At 53.4% G+C, this 24,763-nt stretch overlaps 1 protein-coding gene across 34 annotated transcripts in view; it reads left to right on the forward strand.

Moving 5' to 3' along the window:
* Positions 1-24,763, forward strand: part of LRRFIP1 (LRR binding FLII interacting protein 1) — a 125,797-nt gene that overhangs the window by 71,512 nt on the left and 29,522 nt on the right. For 6 of the 34 annotated variants that reach the window (XM_079133894.1, XM_079133871.1, XM_079133872.1 and 3 more), the window contains exons 3-13: positions 4,605-4,622; positions 7,717-7,764; positions 9,138-9,182; positions 9,635-9,685; positions 12,041-12,079; positions 14,451-14,510; positions 16,764-16,826; positions 17,731-17,808; positions 19,343-19,387; positions 20,393-20,458; positions 23,892-23,969. The exons of 5 other annotated variants lie outside the window; for them this stretch is intronic. In XM_079133894.1, coding sequence (XP_078990020.1) covers positions 4,605-4,622; positions 7,717-7,764; positions 9,138-9,182; positions 9,635-9,685; positions 12,041-12,079; positions 14,451-14,510; positions 16,764-16,826; positions 17,731-17,808; positions 19,343-19,387; positions 20,393-20,458; positions 23,892-23,969 — 591 coding nt within the window. The remainder of the gene's footprint in view (positions 1-4,604; positions 4,623-7,716; positions 7,765-9,137; positions 9,183-9,634; positions 9,686-12,040; positions 12,080-14,450; positions 14,511-16,763; positions 16,827-17,730; positions 17,809-19,342; positions 19,388-20,392; positions 20,459-23,891; positions 23,970-24,763) is intronic. 23 more of the 34 variants (XM_079133895.1, XM_079133893.1, XM_079133896.1 and 20 more) reach the window with 15 other exon arrangements.

Raw genomic sequence — 24,763 nt, forward strand, 5'->3', positions numbered from 1 at the left:
CCAAGGCAGTGTGGACACGAGCTTGGTCCAGGTGCTCCCGGGAGCTCTGCCCTGCCTGGGCCCCAGGAACGAGGCACTCTGGCCCCACCACGAAGGGCTGTTGCTGCTGAGATCCAGATGGGTGGTGCTGGACAGAGGTGACTGATGCCTGCCCAGGGCCAGTCCCCAGGCACAGGTTCTGCTTCGGCTCCCATAGCTGCACTTACGAGGTCCAGCCGGTGTTCAAGGGCTCTCAGATTTCCCTTGAAAGTTCAGTTCTTTAGACTGTTGCACGTTTAGCCACCTTCCCAACAGGGGCCAAGCTGGTCATGGTCCTGTTGGCTTGGCCACCGGCCTGAGGTGCGATGCCCACCACCCCATACCACCTGGGGAGTTTCCGCTCCCGGGGACATGTGTGAGCAGAGGCGGGATTTGGCCAGGCGTGCATTTGGGGAAGAAGATTCTTCTAGAAGGTGTGAGAATGGTTGCAGAGCCCAAGCCCAAGGGGTTTCTTCCTGGACAGGAAGGCAGGGTGGGCTCCAGGGCAGTCCCGCATGGTGGGGACGCTGAGAACGTGGCTCCTCGAGGCGGGCCAGGACCCCTGCTGCAGGGAAGGAGCAGCAGCCGTGCCCCACCACCTCCAGGTGGTGCCGGCCCTGGGCTTACGTGGGCCTGAGTGGCCAGTGACGAGGGTGGCCTGTGTCTTCCCGTGTGGGTGTGAGGACATGAGGACAAGTGTCCTGAGCTGGGTGTCAGTGTTACCGTGCCCCAGAGTTCAGCCCTGCAGCTCCTTGGGCTCCTCTCTGGATTCTCTCCTAGCTGCCCAGGGTCAGAGCATACCTAGCATCTCTCTCCCCTTGAGTCATTTATCACTTTAAAATAAAAAATGGGGACTCCTGAATTTTCAGATTGATTCTTTGAACTTTACAGTTGAACTGCGACCTTACAGGCACCCAGGCCCTGGTGGAGGGAGATGTTCTGTGTCCTGGGGACTGGATCCCCACTGGCACCTGCACCTGCTCTCCTGGGTGGGGTCTGGCCAGGAGGGATTCCCCAAGGTCCCTCAGGAAACTGCAGAGAGAAGCATGTGGACTGGGCAGGGGGAGGAATAGACCCTGCGACTCTGAGCCACTGTCATGTGGCTTCTGAGACGCGGTCCCCAGGCTTTGGCCCAAAATAGTTCTCTTGTTCTGAACTGGTTTTTAAAAATGTATTTTTTAAATGACCAAATCCCAGTTGCTTTTTAAAACTGCCTCCTGTTGGTTTCTCTGTAGAACATTTCTGCCTCTTCATTAGACGGTTGCAAGCCCACTGTGCGGGACACTGCTGGCCCCACAGTAGGGCGTGAGGCAGGTATTTCAGTGGACTGCGGGCTTCCGTTGCTTTTCTTTTCTGTGTGTGTGGGTGTGGGGGTGTGTGGATGTGTGTGTGTGGGTGTGGGTGGGGGTGTGAGTGGATGTGGGGGTGTGTGGGGGGGGGTGTGGGGGGGTGTGGGTGAGTGTGTGTGTGGGTGTGAGTGGGTGCGGGTGTGTGTGGATGTGGGGGGGTGGGGGGGTGTGAGTGTGTGTGGATGTGGGGGGTGTGTGGATGTGTGCGTGGGTGTGGGTGTGTGCGGATGTGTGGGGGTGGGTGTGTATGGATGTGGGGTGTGTGTGTGGATGTGTGGGTGTGTGTGTGGGTGTGGATGTGTGGGGGTGTGTGTGGATGTGTGTGGGTGTGAGTGTGTGTGGGTGTGTGCGGATGTGTGGGGGTGTGTATGTGTGGTTGTGGGTGTGTGTGGATGTGGGAGGTGTGTGTGGGGGTGTGTGGGGGGTGTGGTTGGGTGTGGGGGTGTGGTGCTGGAGTTGGACCCAGGGCCTCCACCACTGAGCTACGTCCCCAGGCCTCTCTCTTCGTTTTGAGATGGTCTTGCTAAGTTGCCTCGCAGGCCTGGATCTCACAGTGCTGCTGCTCCTCAGTCTCCTGACTTCCTGGGGTTGCAGGTGCCTGCGCCACCACACCCAGCCAGGCCACCCTTTCTAGGGCTTTGTCAGTTTGCAGCTTCCTTCTCTGGAGCCAGGAGCCCTGTGGAAACCCCCCACACACACTGTAGCCAGCACCCACCTGCTCTGAGGCCCACCTGGGTTTAGACCGCGGCCCCTGGTTCTCCCACAGGCCCTGGTCTCTCTTTGATTAAGGTCCTGAAAGAGCTGTATGAAGAATTTCCTGGAATGTTCTGTTGCTCTGCCTGCTTTTGTGACAGTTGGTTGTACTTAATGTCCCCTTCCCTGTCAACACATGTGGCCTGTGACCATCATCTCAACGCCATTGTTAGAGCCAAACCAAGGACTCTGCACAAGTGGAAGCCAGTGAGGCTGCACGTGGGGCCCTGTGGACTCAAAACAGTGTTAGTGACCGGTTTTCATGAGTGACTTTCACCAAGAGTGCAAATATGAAATTCTGCAAAGTCAGTGTTTTAACTTTTTTGCTGCTGTGACCAAAAGACCTGACAAGAACAGTTTTAGAGGAAAAGTTTATCTGGGGATTTATGGTTTCAGAAGTCTCAGTCCATAGATGGCCAACTCCATTCCTTGAGACTCAGGGTGAGGCTGAATATCAGGGCAGAAGATTAGAGTGGAAGAAGAAAGCTCAGGACGTGATGATCAGGAAGCAGAGAGAGACTCCACTTGCCAGATACTAAAGATAAACCCCAAAGGCACGCCCACAGGGACCCTGCAGCCACACCCCACCTGCCTTCACTTAGGGCTCAGTTCATCCCAGTCAGGATTAATCCACTGATGGGGTCCAGACCCTCGCAACCAGTCACTTCACCACCAAGCCCTCTTGCATTGTCTCACACATGAGCTTCGGGGCCACGTCATATCCAAACCATCACAGTCAAGGTGACGTATCCAAATCTATCTTCCAAATCACACACACGTTTAGATAGAATGTTTTCTGTCCTTAATTCTGGACAAAATTGATTTAAATACATGCATGGTGATATAAGCAGCTTGTTACAAAGTTCTTGACCAAGTTGGCTGTCAGCCCACCCACGTCCACTGCCAAGCAGGGCAGAGCGAGCCACATCCTGCTGGTGCTCTGAGCGGACGGTGTCTCCTTGGTGCCAGGTTCCAGGCACAGTTGTCAGCATGGTGGACGCCCGTGTCAGCCAGCGTGGCCCGGAGAGCAGGAGCAGCCCTGTCTGTCCAGCTGCTCCTTGACTGGCCTGTCCAGGGTGCAGAGGTGTGTACATGTCCAGCTGGGTACACAGCTGGAGAGCACAGTGAGAGCAGACAGCAGGCCTGAGCCTGTGGGCCGGACCCCGAGGACTCCTCCGCAGACTGCTGTGCCCGCTCGTCCAGGGGCCTGCTATTATTAGAACTAGCAACACAATTTGAGCTTATGCCATCTGATAGCCTGGGGCACTGGCATTTTAAGTTGTTGATTAAGGGGAAATGAATATGCTTTGGAAGACCGGTGTTTAACCAGGAGGGTTGATATTTGGTGTAAAAGCTGAGAAACCTGACTTGTCTCCATGTGTCCCCCAGTGCTGCTGAGCTGTTAGCTTTCTCCGAGGAGGGGGCTGGACGTGCACAGGCCCAGAGCAATGAGGAGCAGGAGACCTAGGAGGGTGGCACTGGTGGCTGGGTGGCTCCCCACCCCTGCCCAGCGGGGCTTGCCCAGTGTGCAGCCAGGAAGGGGCAGAAGGGGCTCCTCAGATGCCCGCCGCTGTGCCACCTGCACTCCCTCTTCTCAGCAGTGCCACTCACCTGGGCTGGGCTTCCAGGCTGTGGACAGGGATGGGAACTCTTTTTAATGGGCCCTTAGGGAGAACAGCATGAGGCGTTGTCTGGGAGGGGCCTGAACCTTGAGCTTCCCAGGAACCTCGCCAATGGAAGCAGGGGCCCAGGGGTCTCGGAAGGTCCTGCCTTCGGCTCCTTGGTGCGGGGACTGTGTGGAGCCAGCGCTGGGTGTGCCACCTGTGCTCGCTGGCATGCCCTCGGAATTCGGGCCACACCTGGATCCATGCCAGAGAGCTAAGTGCCTTTTGAGGGAGTGCGGATGAGCAGAGCCAGACGGCTCTCGTCACTGCAGAGCCCGGAGGAGCCCGGAGCAAACCGATAGGCCGGAGTGTGATCACGACCCCTTTTCATATATTCTAATTACCGTCTGACGGTTACTCTGCTTTGCTGGAATTTTCCTGGGATTCTCTGTGTGTCTGTATGAATCAGAACATTGAAGCCCCTTTCTTCATTATTTGTGAATTTTTCCAGTGATTTTACTACTAAGTTTCTACACTTTCTGGTTAAAGTTTCATTACTACAAAAGAGAATTTCAATACAGGTGAAAAAGAACTTTTCACATTAATGGTGACAGGTTGTGCACACCTTCCCGTAAGAACAGTGGGATTCTGGTAGACACGTGTGGGTAAGCCTGTTTCACCAGCGTGTCCAAGGCAGTGGAGAATGAGTGATGAAGTGGCTCATTCTTTCAAGGAGATTTGGCCTTTCTCGATTCGTCTTTTCCAGCTTCATTTTTCCTGGTATGTCTTTATTTGTACTTCTGGTTACAGCCCTTTCTGACGTTCCTGCTGCTTTAATGGGACTCATGTCTCTCTCCCCCTCTCTCGCCCCTCTCTGTAGATCTATCAGGTTCAGAAGGTAGGCCTTGCCGCTGGCTGAGCTGCATGCACCGCGTCCCCGCCTGGCCTGCTGCCTGACTGAGGCCACGCTTTGCGCTGGAGTGCTGTGTCACGGTGTGGTTTGAGTGTGAGTGCGAGTGCTTCGGGCCGCGTCCACCCGGGGACAGCCACACTCACGCTTTTCTGGGTACTGAGCCCTTCTCTCCTCCCCATTTGCCTCAAGAAATTAGAAAACTGTCTCTTGGAGAAAAAAGTGAATTCTAACTCAAAAATCACGTTTCAAAATTTGAGGAAACCTTTGAAATCATCTGGATTATCTTTCCAGACAACTTTATTAGAAAATCTTTAAAATATCAATGCAAATTACCACTCATGGAGAGATTACTAGATATTGACTTCGAAGTCTGAGTGAAAAAGAAAGTGAAGATAAACAACAGCATGCACACCTTAAAACACACCTGTCCTGTAGGTCACAGATGATCGCGCCTCTGTTCCTAGTACTCTGTGGAAGCAGCCAGGGTTTGAAGTAAGTACTCTGAGCAGGCCAGACAGAAAATAAAGAGCAAGACCCCATGTCAGTGATTTAGGGTTCAGAAGTAGTGGACTAAGGAGTGTGTGCTCCCTGAGAATTTAGGGAACCTGTGTACAGCAAGCCTTCCCCATCAGTGAGGCGAGTCTGTTACTTAGAACATCATCCGTAATCGTTTCTGACTCTAGATAAAGAATAATAATTTATCTTTCTCTTAGAGAAGATAAGAAAATCAGAATAAAGTCATTAAGTTTCAGAGGTTAGAGCATCAGGGCCCATAAATGTGTTGTCCGTGTCTTTCCCAGCCCACTGTGCTGGCTTCCTCTGCTCGCGGTGGGTGAGTGCCTTCTTGGCCCTCCAGTCTGCCTGTCTGCTCCCCTGCGGAGGGCAGAGAAATCAGTTTTGTAGACAAGTTTTCTAGCGTCCGAGCATTGATGTGGACGTTGAAGCTAGGGTTCCAACTCAGCATTAGAGTCCTCGCCAGAATTTGACTGGTTGGACGGAAGCTCGGAGCCCTTGATGTCACTGTCGGAGCGGGACATTGCTGCTCCCAACCCAGCCAGAGGATCAGGCCGGTCATTCCCACTTAGGTCCATTCCTCCCCTGCCCTGCATCTCTGGTGGCACAGGGGATCCCTTGTGAGGGCTCTGTCAGAGGAGAACTTGTGTGCAGCCTGCCCTTGAGGAGTGTGCGCAGTTCTGTAGGCAAGTGTGTCCCAAGGAGGGGAAGGCTGTCCTCGTCACTAGATTTAGGAGGAGGAAAAGGAGGCAGTAAACATTCTCTCCCCACCCAGGGGCTGCAGCCCATGGTTTCCCTTGAACCAGAGCCCCTTCTGAAGGCCCCTGCCTCCCTCTGCATGGCTCACAAGCTAAGGCGATGTTTGCATTTGAAGTACCCGCGTGCTCTGCAGTGTGCAGGAAATGCCTGCTGCTCCCACCAGGCGACATGCCAGGGGCACTTGTTGCTCTGGGATGCTGTCAGGTGTCTAGAGTGACCCGAGAGAGGCAGCTGTTGGTACAGCCACCCGTGAGCTAGGTGAAAGAGTTTGCATACACTTTTATCTCATTTTTAAAGGCAATATATAGTGTCTGATATTCGATATAAGTATAGAGTGGGGCAGAGGAAAAGAGAAAAACTGGCAATACAGACCCCCTTGGGAATTTAAATAACTTTATTGCGAACTTGTCTATGTCTCCCTTCTTTAAAAAAAAAAAAATGCCTTTTCCTCCTATTTTCATAATTAGAAGGGGAGATTAAGATAAAAGAGGCACGGCGGCCTTACGTTTCACTTCCCGAAGACCCGCAAGGGCAGCGCTGCCGTGAGCTGGCTGCAGAGCAGCTCTGAGCTGGTACCTCCACTGACATCGAAGTTACAGCATGACACTGGAAAGCGTTCCCTTTTTCCCCTTTCCGAGTTTCTGCCCCAAGGAGATAGCTTACAGAGATGCAGCTGCGGGGCTGTTGGCGCTGGAGTTTGCTGTGGGCGACTTTTTAAAAGCCTTGTTCAGTTCTCCCTCCTGATTTCACCCCTTCCAGTTTTCTACTTGGTGCCTTGTCTAAGAAAGGGTGGAGACCATCAGAGAGCCGCGGGTCAGCCTGGCCACCCTCACAATGATGCTAACCCAGACGTGGCAGCAGTGTGTCTGGCTATGGGAAAACCAGCACAAAAATCACCTTGTATTTCTACCATCCAATTTTGTTTTCCTAATTGTAAGATTTTAGTGTGTAAAAAGAAGATCACACCTGTGTTAGGTGACATAGAGGGTCGGTAGGCTATTCCTTGATTTCCTTATTGAAAATTGAGAGTGTCAAGAGGAAAGCAGAACCCCATAATCTGAGGTGACAGACTTGAACACCTGGGTTCCCGCCTGACTTCGGGGTCACTGTATTTAGCAACAGCGACACCTCTTCTGAACCTTCCTTCCTAAGTCTGATGTGGACCCTGGTGGTTCAGACTGGCAAGGGAAGGACATGGAACCATCGGCCATTGCAAACTCCAGACACAGCTGGCAGTCTGCGCGTCTCTCCCTGCACCACCACCTCCTCTGGAGGCCCCGGCAGCTTCGCTTCGCGTGCAGAGCAGGCTATAAAGACGTCCCAAGTACGGGAGTTCCCAGGCCTGTCAGCTGGGATGTCATCTGGTCCGTGCGAGCGAGGACCCAAGGCCAGCTCAGGGCTTCCCTTTCCTCGGGGTCCTCCTTCCTCCTGCACAGCACGGAATGGCTCTCAGCGTGTGCTTCTCTTTCACAGTGTTGATTCCTTCTGCGGGTTTGCTCCAAGGGCGTGCACGGCTTTCCGGAGGGGCTTGCGGTGCTTCTGGGTTACGTTTACCTTCCCAGTCTCCACAAGGCCGCCCGTGGCCCAGGAGGGCTTTGTCCTTGCTCCCTGGCCTGAGGGATCAGTGGGCAGGTGTCTTCACAGCTCCGCCTGCACTGGGTGGCCACCACCTCCTCTGTGACCTCTTCGCCTTGGCATGTTCCCTGCACCCGGTGGCTGGGGCGGCAGCTGGGTCATGCATGTCAGAACAGTTTCCTATGCCGTCTGTTTCACTTCTGGCCTGATTTTCCTTCTCTTCTGTCTATAGAAATATTACGGACTGGATACAAAATGGGGTGACATCGAGCGGTGGATGGTAGGCCTCAAATCCAGTTTCAAGACTTAAATGGTCTGCAGTTTGATACTTGTGCAGTGGAGTCCCGCAGATAGATTCCCAATGCCCTGTAATCTGATACTGAGAGATTTCCAGCCGGTCATTTCTGCATCTGGTCTCTGGTTGTTCACATCCATGTGTGGCCAGCTTAGATACCCCCTGGCCACCCACTGTGCCCATCTGTAGCAGCTGACTGCTGCTGTCTGCAGCCCAGCCATGTGCAGTGTTCTCCCACCACAGTCCCCCCTGTCCTGGGGCCAGGGACCCAGGCTGGGCATGTGTCCTTGACCCAGGAGCTTCCCAGAGAACTCCTGTTCCCATCAAGTTTCACCTCATTCTTGTTGGTACCAGAAGAGGCTAAGGCTCCATGACTGTAGCCAGCCGCCTGTCACCCCCTTCCAGCCTTTGGGCACCTTTGCCATCAGGTGCTCTCACTAGTCCACATGGCCACCCCCACCACTCACATAGGTGAGAAAGGTCCTTTACCTTTTCCGTCTGTTTCCTAGGACAGCTCCTCTGCCTTCCCAGGTCAGTTTAAAGTGAGCTCTGTCCTCTGGCCCTCTCTGCAGGAGAGGGGACACACTCCAGTGCCCTCCACCAGTCCCCAGCGCAAGGCTGGGCCCCTGTTGTTAGTTCCTGTCCTGGCTGCTGGGCTGGCTGGCCTCAGGGCTGTCCACCTGCTCCAGCATTTGAGAACCTGGCAAGGGTGGAAATGTCCTCTTCAGTGCATGAGACAAAGGGCAAGGCAAGCATGTCCCTAGCACCCTAGTTAGCTGCATGTGACAGGAAGAGCGTGGAGCAGAGAGCACACATCCCTCTGTTGAGAACAGTGAAAAACTCAACCTGTGTCGACTGTCACCTTAAGCTAATTTCACACAAGTAGATGCATTTTCACCAAATCTTAAGACAGTTTAAAGATGTGTGTGTGTTATAAGCCTGAGAAAGGAAAGTTGCTCATGGTGATTGTGAGCAGCTTCGATTGGGAGACAACTTCAGAGATGGCCATACATGGGAACCGTGTGTCTGAGATTCCAGAGCAGAAGGGCGAGGGTGGCATCCTCTGTGGGGTTTGGGGAAATGCTTTGCTTCTGATTCCCGAAGGGGCGTGAGGTTCTGGGGCCCAAGTGTCGAGGTTACAGTTCAGCGTGGCTTCCGCCACAGTGCTGGCTGCCTTCAGAGCCTAGAAGGAAGCCTTCCGGGGTTCAGCGGGAGCCCTTCGGCGAAAGCAAACACAATATTTATTTGACAGCTAGATCAGAAAGAATGTGTTTTGTTGCAAAGGCCTGTCTAAGGCTGCCCTGCTTCCCCTGTGCCCATCTCTAACCTTTCCTTGCTGTCCCCCGTCGCTGCGGCAGGAGGACAGTGAGCGCCACTCTCGCAGATCCCGGAGAAGCACATCGGTTAGTACCTGTTTGTTCGTTACCTGTGCGTTTTGGTAGAAGTCTAATTTGCTCTTTTAGTGGCTGAAATGCACATGATGCATATGAAAGAAATTCACGCGTACTGCTGTAACGCTGGCACGGTTGCCTGAACCCAGAGCGTGAACGCAGCCTCCGGCGTTCTCGCCTGCATGCGCTGAGGAGCGGAGCTCTGAGTGTTGGTGTCTCAGGTGCTTCATCTGCTCTCAGTGCTCACGATGGCGTCACGGTGACACTGAGGTGTGCTCAGACTTCCCTGTTAGTCACTGTGGAGTAAATGATGCACGTTCATGGAATCCACGTATGTGCACGTTATCCACACAGTCCGAGGCACGCAGAGGCGCACACAGCGCCGTGTCCCTCGGAGCCTGGGCGTCGGTCTGCGTGTGTCGTCCTGTCTCTTCACGGTGCTTTTCCATCCTTTCTCCCAACAGGCCTCCGATGAAGATGAGCGTCTGTCCGTGGGTAGCCGCGGCAGCCTGAGGGTCAGTAACCGGAGCATGGGGTCTGCACGGCGTGTGGCTGAAGCCCTTGGCGTGGACATCCTGCACTGGCACTGCTGCTCCGCGCCCGCCGGCCTCACAGTCGGCATCTGACTGGTGCTCATTTTGAGCCCAATGGCCACGGGCTGGCTCTGCTTGTCCGGGCACGAGCGCTGTCGCGTGTTGGCCCGCGAGCTGTGCTGCTCCCAGGAGCAGAGCTGTCAGCTTCGAGCCGTTTCCCTCACCCAGCGTGTTGTGGGCGCTGCCAGGGTGACCAGCAGGAATGCGAAGGTACACGCCATCCTTGGGCGGGTCCGCGAGCCCACTTACACCCCGAAGTGGCCACCCCGCCACAGTCGTGTGTCAGGATTCCTTGCCGTTCACACGGCAGCTGGGGTGCCTGCTAGGGTCACTGACAACCTGATGGCTAATAAAAACCTTTATCCTTGACGTTCCGGAAGTCCTCATAATGGTACTTGCCACGGTGTGCACTGGGACACAAGCAGAGCCACTGTCTGCTTAGTAAATCAGTCTGAGTGTCTTGCTCCCGCTTACATAGGGGCAAAGGCGCGTCTCCCACTAGTGAGGACTGGTCCCAGGGTGTCCGTTCCCCTTTGCTGAGGGTCTGCCTGAGTGGAATTGCTTTTCAGAGCTGTGACAGTTATGTCACCAAGCCACCCCTTGGCTAGGTTTGTACTTGACTAGCAATGCGTTGAGGCAGTTCACTGTCATGCCATTGAACCACTGTTGCTATCACTGTCCCTTCAGTGGCAAAAGCAGATCCACATGCTCTTGCTGGACGGCATCCCTCTAGAGCAATTGAAGTGCCACCTTTGCTATTTGGAACTTGCTGGCAGTTGTAAGTCCCTCACAGTCCCTCTGACACAGTCCACTCTAGAGCAAGGAAGATCTGTGTCACCAAAATACCACAGAGGCAAAGTTCAGTGAGCCAAGCCTGTGGTCAGGACACAGACGTGGCAGCTGCTGAGCAGACCCAGCAGGCCAGGGCCTGGCACCGAGTTGGGGAGGCACAGCTGCGGGGCCAGAACCAGGGGAGCGACTCACTGCAGGTGCAGCATGCTGGGGAACATGAGTGATTCTGCCAAGAGAACTCTTGAGGAGGAGTGGGAGCAAAGCCAAACTGACGAGAGAGAGAGACAGAGAGAGAGAGACAGAGAGAGACATACAGAGGGTGTGAGAGAGAGAGCCCTAAGCCAGACCCAAGGCTCTATTCAAGTGCAGCATCCTCGGGTCCATGGTCCTGAAAGTGCGCACGGGACGTTGTGTGCACTTAGGTTTCTCCCGGAAAAGAGTTTTCACTTTAAGATTCTCAGAGGGTTTCCCGACCCCAGGGAGTGGGGACCGGTTGCCGTGTTGCCGAGCATGAGGGCGTCAGGCTGCCTTCCTTTCGCTCCCGCCATCTTAGCCAGGAATGAACTAAGTCTCTGCTGGGCGCCATTCTTGGCCAAGGTGTCAGGTGGGCTTGTTCCCAGGTAGGAAGTTTCTTTTAGGAAGTCCACAGTTGGAGTGCTGTCTGAGAGAGAGGGAGAGAGCAGTAGGGGTGGTCTCAGCCAGCTGGCCACACTACTTTGCCTGATGTCCTTGATCTGAAGTACCTCAGACCTTTAAGCCCACAGAGCCCGCGGACACGGACCTGGACGTGAGGCAGTCCTCCTAGTTTCCACAGTGCAGGACTGTGAGGGACAGCCCAGCGCCTCTCCCTGGGCCTGTGGGCAGTGCAGGTTCCACGTGCCAAGTGCCCCTGAACACTGTCCTCTGCTCGCTGCACCTGAGCAACCTACTGCCCTGCCGAGGGAGTCACACCTCACATGTCTACCTGGGGCCCACTTTGGCTGGTTTTATGCATTTTAATATTCTGAGATCCTTAGTTGGTAATTTCTAGTATAAGATCATCTTAGTTTTCAACCCCCAAAACACAGGCCCTCCACATTTAGCCAGCAATGCTGCTGACCCTGAGAGGGGCCAGGGTCTGTGTGGATGGCCCCTCAGAACAACGAGACTTTGGATACCATCAGTTTTGACTTTGATTCTTTGGAAACTGATGGTGGAAACATCGGTGCTCGGTCCCTGTTTGCCGCGTGTGGCTGTGGCGGAGGGAGGGTGGCCCCGGCGGTGCGTGGTCTGTGACTCGGCAGCAGCCTCATGGTGTCTTACTTTAGGCTTCGGGATCTGTGGTGTCCCTCAAACCCACAGAACTCTCATAAGTGTGCGTGAGGTCTAGAAGTCTTCAACCGACGATTCTAGGATGTCAGTGATTTTTTTAACGTTTCACTTCACTTTTAATTTATCTTTGCCTCTCCTTTTCTGTTGTTTTCTCTTCCGTCCTGATTCTGACAGTCGCAGCCTGACTTGGAGTACGGGGGTCCCTACACCTGGGTAAGATGGTTGTATGGAATTTGCCTTGTGACCCTAACTGTGTGCTGTGACAGACAGTAACTCACAATGTGTCTGCTAATCTTGTGGGTGCTTTTCCAAATGCTGTGTGCATCCTTGTCCATCTACAACTCAAGGAATGAGGTCAGGAGGCTGGGTCGCCCTCCAGGGTGCAGGACCTTCCTCCCGGGGGCCTCCTGATCCTCAAGAATGACCCTGGAATCTGGATGTTGGTCTGTGGACACTCACCGGATGGTCTTTGAGTGCTGCTGTCCAGCGTATCCCCAGCAAGCAGCTCTGCAGATCAGAGGAGCCGGGCAGCAGCTGGCCTCACATCAGATCAAGGATTCCCACCACCACAGATTTCCTTTAAAAGATTGGAAGTCATTTTACTTAATTTTTAAAAGGCATTATTTTCTAATCTGTAGCCATTCAAATTAAATGGACCATCTGGCTCATCTGCCAAAAAGTACTCCTCGAGAAAGACCCCAGGTCCAGTCACAAAAACAGAGGCTTTTAAATTTGGAGTTACCATTCTTATAAACCTGTGCCTTTGCTGTCTGAAAACCTTGTAAACTTTATACTTAAAAGAAGAACGACTAAGTCTCCCCAGAAAGCAGGACAGCAAGGGCGGTTTGGCACTGAAGTAGCGTGTTGTCCAGGAATCCACGTTAAGGACTTCATCCCCGGGCATGTTGGTTGGGCTTTCCTCTTACTACCGCTTTTCAAGATTATTTGGCAAATCCCTGTTTTTAAAGCATATTCTTGTGTTCAAGGTAATGATTAGCAAGAGAGCTGTGCATCTGCCCTGCATGTTTGATGCCCTGAGGGCCCTCGGGTTGGGTGGAAGGCATGACTGGGGTGGGCCACCCCTGGGGCCACTGCAGCCATCCTGGTCAGTGAGGTGGAGGCCAGTTGGCACCTGCAGGAAGCACAAGGCACAGTGAGATTCTGCCTCTTGCCTACAGAGCCTTCCACAGTCACACTGGTAGATTGGCGCCTCTGTTTGCTAAGGAATGGACGTGTCTCGGTGGCCCCTGGAGGGCTGTGCAGGGAGCTCACTTTGGCTTTCACTTTGCAGTGTGGTTCTCTTTAAAATCAAAGTGCGTGCATCCAGCCCTCACTCGGAGCTTTGTTCCCTTCTCTGATGGCCCTCCGTTGTGCCCTGTCTCATGACACGGGTCTTCACGGCCATGTGGAGCCCCCATGGCTTTGTGGCTACGTGGTGGTGGCTAGCACTGCTGCATCACAAGCACCCGCTTGCGGGACGGTGACCCCCGTACCTTGTTATCCTCTGCTACACGGTGCTGACCTGTGGACCTCCTCTTCGCATTCCCTCCGGCAGCCTTTCTCTGCTGCACCTGGGAGCTCCTTAAAACGTGTGTCCGCCCGAGGTCTTCAGTTTCCTAGGTCAGGGCCTGTGTGCCTGAGCAGCACGTCAGCGACTGGGACACAGGGCACCTTCAGACTGCCCTCCCGTAGCCTCGACTGCATGCCAACAAGCATGCAGAGCGTGGAAAGCCGCACAGGAAGGAGTAAGAGGCTTTGTAGAGCAAGCCCAGAGGCCTGATGTAAGGTGGCCTTCACATGCTGCCCGTGGGCTTTTTCTCCTGTCCCGTGCCACCTTCCTTGCCCTCTCATGCCCCATGAAAGCAGCTCCACCATCTAAGCGCACATGAGATGGCATTCAAGAGGCGACGGTGGCATTCTGTAAAGATGGCAGGCTGCTTCTCACTGCAGGTCAACGAGACCCTGCAGGTTTGGGGAAGTGGAGGAACAAGTGAACTAAGTCATTTGCTGAAGGGCTTCCATTTGGAATTTGGGATTCAGATGACCCGATGGCACCTGCTTCCATCCTTATCGGATGTGTAGACGGTCCCCCTCTTTCCGCCTCCGGAGCTTGGGCTCTTACTTGAATCAGCAGCGCTTCCCTTGTAGGCGGATGAGAGCCTGTTTAGGAAGCTCATGCTTCTGCTTCAGAAACCCGGGCAGGGAGTTGAGAAGGCAGACACTGAACTCGCTTGTTCTTTCCTTCCTGGAGCCTGGATCGTGAAATCATTGAGGATGTGCTCAGGCTCCATCATGAGCGTGGCAGAGATCTCCACCACCCCAGGCTTCCCTCCACTGCCAACGGCAGGACCAAGAGCGGCCTGGACTTGAAACCCGCTGACCTGATCAGTCGGTCGTGCTCTTTCCTTTGGGTTTGCACGGAGGCCCCTTGGGGGCTGCTAGAATTTGTGCTGCCCTGGGCTTGTCCACCATCCCCTGCACTAAGAAAACTCAGTCTTAACCTTGCTAATTTTTCCTTGCTGTTTGTAACCGTATCCTCATTTATATACTGATTTTAATTTCTCTCTTTTCTTCATTGACACAGACTAATGGTTATGACGGAGAATTATATGGATCACAGTCCCTGAGCAGAAGATCTGGCAGGGTTAGTACAGTCGACTTGCCTGGCACAAAGTTCAAGCAGGTTGCTTCAAAGTTCCTGAAGTATATTGCTAAATTTAGCTTCTTTCCTCTTTTTATGTTATAACAGGTCTCATTTTTTTCTAGCACATGATAGAATGAAAGATGTTTTCCAACTAGTAAGCATTCTATGTTAGTATTCAGACATTCTTAGGATGACAGGCTGTAGGAGGTAGCGGAAGAAGTGGTATTGGTGGGACTCTTACGGTGGACGGTATCTGGAATTAAAGACTCGCTCTTTCCTTATTTCATGGCCCTTGTCCGTGCGCACAGTGTATACACTGGTATATCCTGCTTTCATGAACGCTTAAGTCCAACATCTTCACAGTTCACATCTCTTGGTGGTACTTTTAATGTTCTTCTTGAAGACACACATGAGAGTCTGTGTTTTCCTGAAGAAGAAAAGGAAGAGCACTAAATCGCAGTGCTTGGCGGGCTCGGGGTGAGGGTGGGAGGCAGTGGCCAAGGGAAGCGGTGTGGGGAGAGAAGGGCCAGCTGCAGCAGGGGAGTGGGAGGCCCTCAGATCTATCAAGGAGGCGCTGGGTCCTGGGGATTTGGAAATGTGGGTAAGTTGGATACAGCCAGTGAAGCCTGCGACCTGCTACATGTCCATTCTGTGGTAACTGATCTCAAACATAATGTTCTTACTGCCAGGTTTTTAAAATTGTGTTAAGATATTACATATACACTTAAATTATATTTCTAGGCTTCAAGTGGGTAACACACACCGCCCCACCCCTCCCCCACCACCCTACTAAACCAGCACAGTCTCAGCTTTCCCAGACTGGCTGAACAGGTTGCTTTAACTGACTCATGCCTGCTTAGGGTTCCTCTAAGCTCTGCTCCTTGCGGGCTTTGCATACCTCCCAGTCTAAAGCTCCTCGCGTGGACTCTACCTTGGGCTTCTCTAAGGGAGTGCAAAGCTCGGGACAGGAGCACATGCTTCTGCACAGCAGCGTGTTGACAGCTGGCTGCCTGGGAGCAGTCTCGCAGTCTTGTACTTTCTGTGCTTTCTCCGTGCGGTTTTATAGACCAGTCTGCACCTGTCCTCCTGACACATTGTTTTTGCTGAAGTGATCACAGAAGAGCACAGCGTGGGCCTAGAAGTTACTTCAGAAGTTCTTTAGTCCTGCTTTCCCCAATGTCAGGTGGACCTCTGGGTCATCCCTAACATGGACTTGCCAGCATGTCCATGACAGAACAGGGTGACATCAAGCTCCACGTTATACAGATAACCACTTAGTTTAACCTTTCGTTTTTATGTAAGACAGTAAAAATATGCATTATGATCAAGATTTAGATAAAACCTGTAGAAATTAAATACAGAAGGAGCTGGTTACAAAACTGCTTACAGAATGAAATTGGATATAAAATTGATTTAAAAAATAATCTGAAAGCAGAATGTTTGAAGAACAAAACAACCCCTCCGAGCCACTCTTCAGGAAACCCCGAGAGCAGAGCTGCCAGAGCAGCGTAAGCACGGGCTTGGAGAAGAGAGGGCGGAAGCGGGAGGCGGCAGAGTACCAGACTCCTGATTGCAGGAAGGAGTCCACATCCAGACATGCTGGGAGCTTAGAAGTTCCCGTTTCCTCCTGCAGGGTCTCTGCAGTCTCCCTGGCTTGACCACTGCTGCTCTCCCAGCCAGCATTCCTAACTCCACACACGTCCCCTCCCCCTCTGCATTCTGGAAAGATCTGATATTTTTTAAATGTGCTCACGGGCTGGGAGTGTGGCTTGGTGGTAGAACACTTGCCTGACATGGTGAGGCCCTGAGTTCCATCCACAGCACTGCGAAAATTAATAATAAATTAATTATACCCTCAATACATCTTAAGGGCAATTTCCACCTGTGGACAGGGGTCTCAGCTGGAGTGGGGGTAGCCACCCCAACATTCTACCTACCCTCAGGTATGCTGGGCTGAAGAAAGATTGAAAATATTGCAATAAGCAGAATTTTAGCTACCTAAGAAGACATAATAAGGAAAGTTCAGACCGGGAGGGTATAGACAGTCTGGCATGAGATTTAGCAGGTAATTACATAGTAATAGGTCGACTCCCTGGCTCCACGCAGCTTGATTCCAGCTGCTGCGTCAGCCCAGCCTTCCTGGGGTGCTGTGCTTGTTTTGTTTTATCTCTGCCTTGGGGATGGGCCAGGCTGTGCCTTTGGATTTGAAGCAGGTGCTCATCACTTAAAAATGTCTCCTTCTTTGGTGCTCAGAACTCCAGCTTCGGCGGTGACGGCAGAGTCTCCACTTTGTCATCATCCAGGGAGGAGAAGTTGGTTGGTTTCCATTCAAATCTTTCACACCCTTTCTTCAGAAACTGCAGGTTTTGTAGCGTGCATGCTGCGTGGACTCGGCCCTCCTTCCTAACACCCAGGCTATGAGTTTTCACTCAGATTGCTGTCTTGTCAGACTTGGGCGGAGCGGTTGTCCTGAGATCCGTCATGCAGACTGCCTGCACTACCTTGCCTTTGGGTGGGAGTCGCGGCTCCCGGTGCACTACCATGAAAGAACGTGCATTTTTGTGTAGACTTCTTAGTTAGAACTCCTCGAGAGGAATGCCTTGACCTTCTTTCCTTAACACTTCCTGAGCAGTGTTATTTTATAGGGTCCAACACATTTTGTGGCAGTTTTTTAGGACTGGATTAGACTTGGAATGAAATTCCAGTCCAGGTATCCCCGTAACAGACTTTCTGCCGCACACCTAGAGCCTGTGTTAACCCTGACCCTGGCACAGTTCCTGCTTGTTGAAGAGCCTGTGGGCTGAGCTTGTCCACACCAGCTGTGCATGGCATCTCCCCCACCGTGCACACACAGCGGTGTTGCCCGTGTCAATGTCCCTGCAAATTCCTGGCTTGGATTTTTTCCTACCAAACTCTGAAAATTAGAACTCAAATGACAAAGACCAAAATCTCTTTGGTCTTGTAAGCAATTAAAATTAAGTCTTTTTTTTCCCCCCTGTGTAGGCTGAAGCCTCACGTGGTCTCCCATCGTGGTTGGGTCCATTCCCTGGCCCAGCGTTCATTTCCTCCTCACCCACTTTCTTGCTCTGCCTCGTGAGTGCACGCCTGCACCCGTTTGCTGTGGGGTGGTTTTGTCTGAGTCCATGGTACTGATGTACCTTTGAGATGTGAAGAGGGTGCAAGCGGTTCTCCCCGCACCCACCACTTTCTCTGATTCCAGGGACTCTCCTGCTCCGACCTTGGGCTTCCTGTTGGTGGCCTCGCTCCCAAACCCCTGTCTGCCCAGAATGGAAACCGGGTGTGTTCTCCTTTCCCATCACCTTGTCTTCCTCTCTCCTCTGTGTGGCACTTAAATTGCTGAAGTATTATTTCAGTGGATACTTCAACCTCCGATACGCTAAGTCTGTAGAGCAAATCTTGGTGGGTGTTTTGATTGGCTCCAATACTTTGCTGAGACTTCTGTCAATCTAAAAAAAAAAAAAAAAAAGTATCTAAAATAATTTAGGACCTAATACGGAAAAATGAACTTTAGGAAAAGCAGAATTCCATGAATGTATATTTTTAAAAACTCAAGTCCAAAAAATTAGTCTCTTGAGTCTCTCCATTTCCAGCAATTGTTCCCCTATTTGGACTTTCAATTTGTTTTTTAAAAAATATTTTTCTTTTGTAAATGTGTCCAGGAAACCATTTGGAAGGTTCCTGTGCACAATTTGACTCCTTGGAGAGGCGGGCAGAGCAGAGTCATTTCTTTGCCTTTCTCTGGCAGTTTCCTGTTTTCACAAGGCCGTGGGCAGGGCCAGCCTGAGGTACGTGGCCTCCATAGCTGTAGGTATGCGATCCTGTTCCAAAACAAGGACGTTGGCATCAGAAGTCCGTCATGCTTCCGAGGTTGAATTGTCCTCTTCTGCATGCAGGCATGAGCTGCTCCACGACCTGTTCCCTGGCATGCACTTACTTTCTTGGCTCGCTCAGCATGCCCGCTGCTTCGAGCTTCTGAATGAGTTGTGACTCCTGAAACTACGTCTTGTGCCCCCGTGTGTCGCCTCACATCACCATGTCACCCTCACGTGTTCTAAGGCATGGATTCCCCTTTGACTGGGACGTGTCAGCCCCAAACAGCGAAGCCAGCCTGCAGCTCCTTAGTGTGCTGAGGACTGTCGCTGCCGTCCTCTGATGGGGACACACGTGCAGCTTCTGCCCCGCTCCTCACTGCAGTCACACACAGTCGCCCCGGGTGCCTGCGATGGGGGCCAGGGTCACGGATACCAGCCCGACAGATGCTCAAGCCCCTGGTATAAACTGTGTGACCTGCACAGGACCTGCACACAGTCCCCTGCGTGCTTCGCATCTTTAGGTTCCTCATGGTGCCCGATGCCATGTGAATAGTTGTCACACTGTGCGTTTAGGGAGCAGGACAGGAAACACTGCATGTCTAGGACAGATAAGTTCTTTTCCGTCCTCGGCAGGTTGAACCGTGGCAGGCAGGACTTTCTGTGCAGGGCTGGCCGAACGTGTGGCCCTGGCAGGGTGGTTCACCTGACACGCCTCTTTCTCATTCCACATCCTTTGTTCCAGAACCGCCTGAAAAGAAATGGCGAGGACACGTGCTGCCTCAGAGGCACGGGAGGCCTGGGGCAGGAAGGGCCTCCCATTTTCTCTTCCCGAGAACCCTAGATCTGCACCTGACCTGCTGAGACCCACACCTGCTGGGCCTTCTCCCCTCTGACTGTTAGTTGCTGTCACCATAACCGAGCCTCGTGTGGCCCTGTCACTCTTCTCTCTTGATGTTTTTTCAAGGCTTTAAAAACCTGTCCTTTGCTTTTGTCCTCCAGCCCTGCCGTCTGCCCAGCGCCACCCGGCCTGTGGGGAGGTACCGGGTGCGTGTGTTCCCTGGGCGGCACCTGCTCACCCCAGTGCATGTGCCCCTGCACCACACGTGTGTGTCCTGCACCTTTACAGGAGCTCACGTGTGCCCGTGGCGCCCCGCAGCCCCCTGTGGCCAGGTCTGGGTCTTCTCTCCCCAGCCGCTGAGGTGCTTGCAGAGGATTGTTGGTCAGGAGCGGAGCAGGGGCAGCATTGACTTTACCTGCTGGCAGAAAGGAGGGTGGGCTTTAATACCTTGGCAACCTTAACAAAGGCTGATCCTTGTTACTCTATTACTTTGAAGTTTTCCAGTTTTAAATACAGGTACTTAGCTATACAGGAAAAAAGTATTCAGAGTAACTATGTTAGTAACTCTGAATTCTCATCAGATTGCGCACTTTAAATTAAAAATATAATGCCAAGCCAGTGTGTTCTTACGGGGGAAGTCAGGGCTCCCTTAAACTGGGCAGTTTGATGTCGCCCTTTGTGGTATCGTAAGCTCCTGTTTCTATGACTAATGTGTAGGATTCTCAGGTTCATCAGATACTCTGTTTTCTACTTAGCACATTTGAAGAGTTGTAAACTATTCAACCTCAAACCTGTAATTAAAATAATTTAATATTTTATTCCAAAGTCACCTTACCTAGTTTCTTTTTTAATTAAAAAATTGAGGAAATCCAGGGTGTTTGACAAAATTCACAGTGTTTCAATTAGCTGATGTTTTGGAATCTGAATTAACATGTTTCTCCCCTGCATGGAATGCCCTTCAATACTAGCTTCAGTGCGCTCCCGGAGGTGGAATTGCATGCCCATTGGCAGCGGGTAGAGCGTGGTCCCTCCTGATTTCTGCACGCTCTTCATCCTGCTCCGTGCTCTCTGAAAGCGGCCTCCGCTGCGCCGTGTTTCTCCAGGAGAGCCCTGGCATGCGTCACTCCTCCGTGGCTCGCGTGTTCCGTGTCTCCCGGGCACCCAGGGAGGGACGGGAGGGGCGCCTTGCTGATGGTCTGTTCTGCCTGCAGGTGCCTCTGTTCGATGAGATCAGCCTCAGTGGGACTCGGCGGGGCAGTGCCTGCGGCTCCCGCCCCGTAAGGCGCTGTCTGTTTGCCCTCTGTCCTGCCTGCTGCATGACCCTGGGAGTGCCTGCTGGGCGTGGTTGCAGTCACGGGAGGCCACTGACCGCCACAGGGCGGAAGCGCTGCCTCGTCTCATTTCCCACTGTCCTGGAGGTCATGGGTCATTGAACCGTGAACCTCTGGCTGTTGGCTCAGTGTCCCCACGCAGTTTGTATTGAGGTCACAGGGAGACCAGCCTTAGCTGAGTGTCATCTGCCTCCTTCCTTGCAGCTCCCAGGTAATCCTGACAAGTAGTGACGTGATCTCACAAATTAGGAGAGAGAAGGGGAGCCCGACAGGTGGCAGGTCACTCTCCCCTCTCAGCGGTCGAGGAAGACGGACAAGTTCGAGGACTTGGCACATGGCATGTCTCGCTCCCTTTTCCATCTGTGGCCCTTCCACCTTTTCTTCAAAGGATTCGAAATGACGATCGTGGTCCCAGTAAAGGGGTGGTAGCTGTACAGTAGACACCTGCCTGTGAATGGGCAGGAACCGTGGCAAAACGGGGAACGAGCAGGGACTGTGGAAGCAGGTGACCCAGCAGGTGACCCATGCTCCGTCCTGAGGTCCTGCCCTGCCCACGAGGATGCACTGCCCTCGCCACCCCGAGGCCCTCGGGAGTGGGTCTCAGTGGCCCACTGAGAAAGACCTGAAGTACCTTTATAATTTCACTTTTGAAAGTAATCAGCTCCTTGATTAATTAGCTAAATCCAGTTTTATGATTAATCAAACTGTTTCTCTAACCATCGTGGATGTTCATGAATTATTGTGAAATGTAACCTACAGTTGTCCTTGCAATTCGTCTTCTGAGAGGCTCAGGTTTAGTTCTTAGTTGGCACAGCCTCAGCTCTGGTTGATACCTAAACACTGATGGAGCTCCATGTTGCATAAATCACTTAATGTGGCTCACCGTGCATGACACGTTTTCCCCCGGTTCCTAAACACTTCACAGGCCTCTAGGGAGCGGACAGGCTGTGGCTGAGGAGTGGCAGCCCTGGGCTGATCTGTGAGGATGAAGAGCTACCAAGTAGTTGTCTTGATCAGAAACGAGGCCCTACCACTTCGCGGGAAGAATAGCCCTTCCAAGCACTGGCTGTCTTCTGGTGGCCACAGATGATCAAGTAGCGCCTTTGGGACACCCTGGGGTAGTAGCCCGAGGAGCATGGCCCCAGAATGCTTTTTCATGAGCAGGCTTTCTGTGCCCTCAGCCTCCGTGCGGGTTGTGAGGCGTGAGGTGGTAGGGAGTCTGAGTCAGAAGTCCGTCTCGTTTCAGCAGCACGCGTCCCCGCAGTGCGCCTTGCGACCCTGGTGCATAGGCCTGCTGCACTCACGGGGAGCTCGGCGTGCATTACTGAATCAGCCTCCACGGGTCGAGCCTGGGGTGAAGTTCTTGGCAGAGATTTCTGGGCCCATGGCAGCAAATGAACCTTGGTGTGATAACTGAGGCTTCTCATCTTTCAGCCAAGGACAGAGTCTAGCAAGGACCCAGCCAAGTGGCTGTGACGATAGGGATCCCAGGTCTGCACAGGACAGTCCTGGCCCACTTTGGAGGACTTGCCACTGCCCTGGATAGCTCAGGAATTGCCCCTTGCAGCCCCTGAGGCTGGGTGAGGGCTCTGTGTGAAGTGGCCCCCAGTCATTTTGAGCACTGGAATGTCACCATCAGTGGCCTTACCCGATCCTGGAGCTGGGAAGCCTGTTTCCAGCAGGAAGAGCAGAGATGAGCTCAGTGGATGCTCTCTTCTTCATCCTTGGCCCCCCTGTCTTGTCCTGTCCTTGTGCCCATGTCACAGATGAGGGCCACATGGCCAACAAGAGGCAGAAACATGATTCAAACTCAGCTTTCTGACTTATATCACCCGCCACCCCCTGTCACATGGCTCCTAGACATGAGGTGGCACATGGGCCCTGGGGACATGGCCAGTAGCTTGTTCTCCTGCAGAGTCACGTCAGACCAACCTCTCTGGGAACTCTGGGAGAACTTTCAGGGGAACCTGGGCCCTCCACAAGCCCAGAGCAGTCACCGGTCCTCTGGCACCATAAGCCAGGTGCAGAGAGCATGGGACGTAATGGGCTTTGTCTGGGGGATGTTTTCCTCCCAAGTGTCTGTAAACCCGGCAGCAAAATGCTTCTGCCTTAACGGCCAACGCTCAGGGTTTTCCTTTGTGTGGAACTCCAAGCTGTGGTGCCAGTGAAGCTCTGTCTTCAGCACTGACACCTCGTCCACACCAGCTGTGCGCGGCGTCTCCCCCATGGTGTGCACACAGCGGTCTTGCCCGTGTCCTTATTTTTCCCATAAAGAAGTAAGCTTGCATAAGAGGGGTCTGGGGACTCTGTCCCTGCTGGCCACAGCCCTGTACAAGATATAATCCTTTCAATTAGTATTCAATGGTCAAAAGTTGAAATCTTTCATTCACCAAGTACTGACTGTGACAGGCGTCACCTGCTCACTGGAGATTCATTTGGGAATAGAACAGATAGACTGTGTCCGGGGTGGGGCAGGGCTGGGTCCTGGTGGGGAGACAGGCAAACAGAGAGGTGGTGTTTGAGGTGAAACTCGAGTGCCCTGAAGATGTAGGCTTCCTTGAGGTTCATGATGAGGTCGACCCCTGCAGACGTCCCAGCAGAGAGGAGGGTCGAGTGCCTGGCACAGGGAAGGTGGCCAGAGCTGGAGCAGAGGGGTCTGCCCGGTGCTCTCCTGAGGGTCCAGCTCATGACACGTCAGGATCTGCTCCATGCTTGTGGCCCTAGATGGTGTCCAGACCCTGCCTTCCCCAACGCTGCCTGGCTCCAGAGAAAGGAAGAATTTTTTTCATAACATGAAAAGTGTCTAAGACAGTGGCCACGAATCAAAGCTGAGAGGGCACCGCTCCGGACAGGCCAGCTGTGGTGCTTTCCTTCTCAGAAGGGAGAAAACAGGCACACGCAGGCCCGGGGAGGCCATGTGGCCCTCTAAGAGAGCCGCACACGGTTTTGCACTAACCCCGAGTCTTACTTTGTTCCACCCGGGAAAATAGAGAAGCAGAATTTCCCTCGCGTCGGCACCGGGCGCCTGTCCTGGACTTCAGCCCCTGTGGACGGAGCCTCGGTCCTCAGCCCGCCCCCACCTGTGCTCTGCACGCGCGTGGTGACACACCCAGCGTGGTGGACGCTCCCTGCTATTTTCTCCTTCCTGCGGGTTCTGTGTTCTTGAGCTGTTGCAACTGATTCTTTCTCATTAGTGGGTGCTATTTGACTGTGACGGACACGGCTCCCTTCCGAGTGTGGTTGCTCCCTAACCAGCCTCCCTTCCTCTCTGCCCTGCGTGTGGCCAACTCTGCAACTAACAAGTGTGCTTCCAGCGGCCTCCATTCTTTGCTGATCCTGTTCCTTTGTCTCTATCTGCACGTCCTGTGGCGGCGGCCAGCCCTCGGAGTACAGCGGCCACCTCAACTCCGGCTCCCGTGCCTCCTCCAGGGCCAGCTCGGCACGGGCCAGCCCTGTGGTAAGTCGCCCCCAGCCTGCTGCCTCCTTCCTCCTCCCTCCTCCTGCCCTCCTCCTGCACTTCTCTCTCCTTTAAAAGTGCTCCCTGTCTTCAAAGCCAGCATGGGAGGAAGGCAGAAGGCCTCTCCATGTTTGATTTCAGGTTTAAATGAAACAGGGTTGGAGAAAACCAGTCCACATCCAGAGCGTTACTGTCAGGGGCTCCGGGTTGTGTTGCTAACTTTCTCACGGACCATGCGTCTGAGCACCTGCTCGCCGTGCTGCTCGCCGTGCCTAGACGTGGTCTCGGAGGGGAACCTCACGCGGTGGAGGCAGAGTGCAGCCAGGCGCGGGTGTGCTGGTGGTCCCCACCTTCACCTTTTTTTTGGAAGGTCACCAGTTATGGAAACAACGGTTTTCAGACGCAGTGCGCCTGGGCCTGCAGCACCCGCCACAGCCCGGGTTCGCACACCCTCCCAGCCTGTGGGCACCCCGCCGCACTGCGCTCAGCACAGCCCGCCTGGCTTCAGGAAGCACGGGCCTGAGGCTGGCCCTCCCTTGTTAAGTGTCCTTAGTGCGGACACAGTCTCAGCAGACCGAGGCTTCTTTTGGCTACTCGATCATTCTCTTACCGAGGATTTTGCAGGACAGTTTTGGCCCACGTGGGGGCAGGGAAGGCAGGCCAGGGACATGGCCACACCAGGACCATCAGCAGTAAGCCCTGTGGGGAAGGTGCAGAGGCCAGGCTGGTCTCTTCCTCCGCTCCCTCCGTTAAACTACCAGCCCCAGAGAAGTTCAGATGTGGCCTCCCCGTAG

This window comes from Sciurus vulgaris (genome assembly GCF_902686455.1).
Source record: "Sciurus vulgaris genome assembly, chromosome: 3".
Taxonomy (NCBI): Eukaryota; Metazoa; Chordata; class Mammalia; order Rodentia; family Sciuridae; genus Sciurus; species Sciurus vulgaris.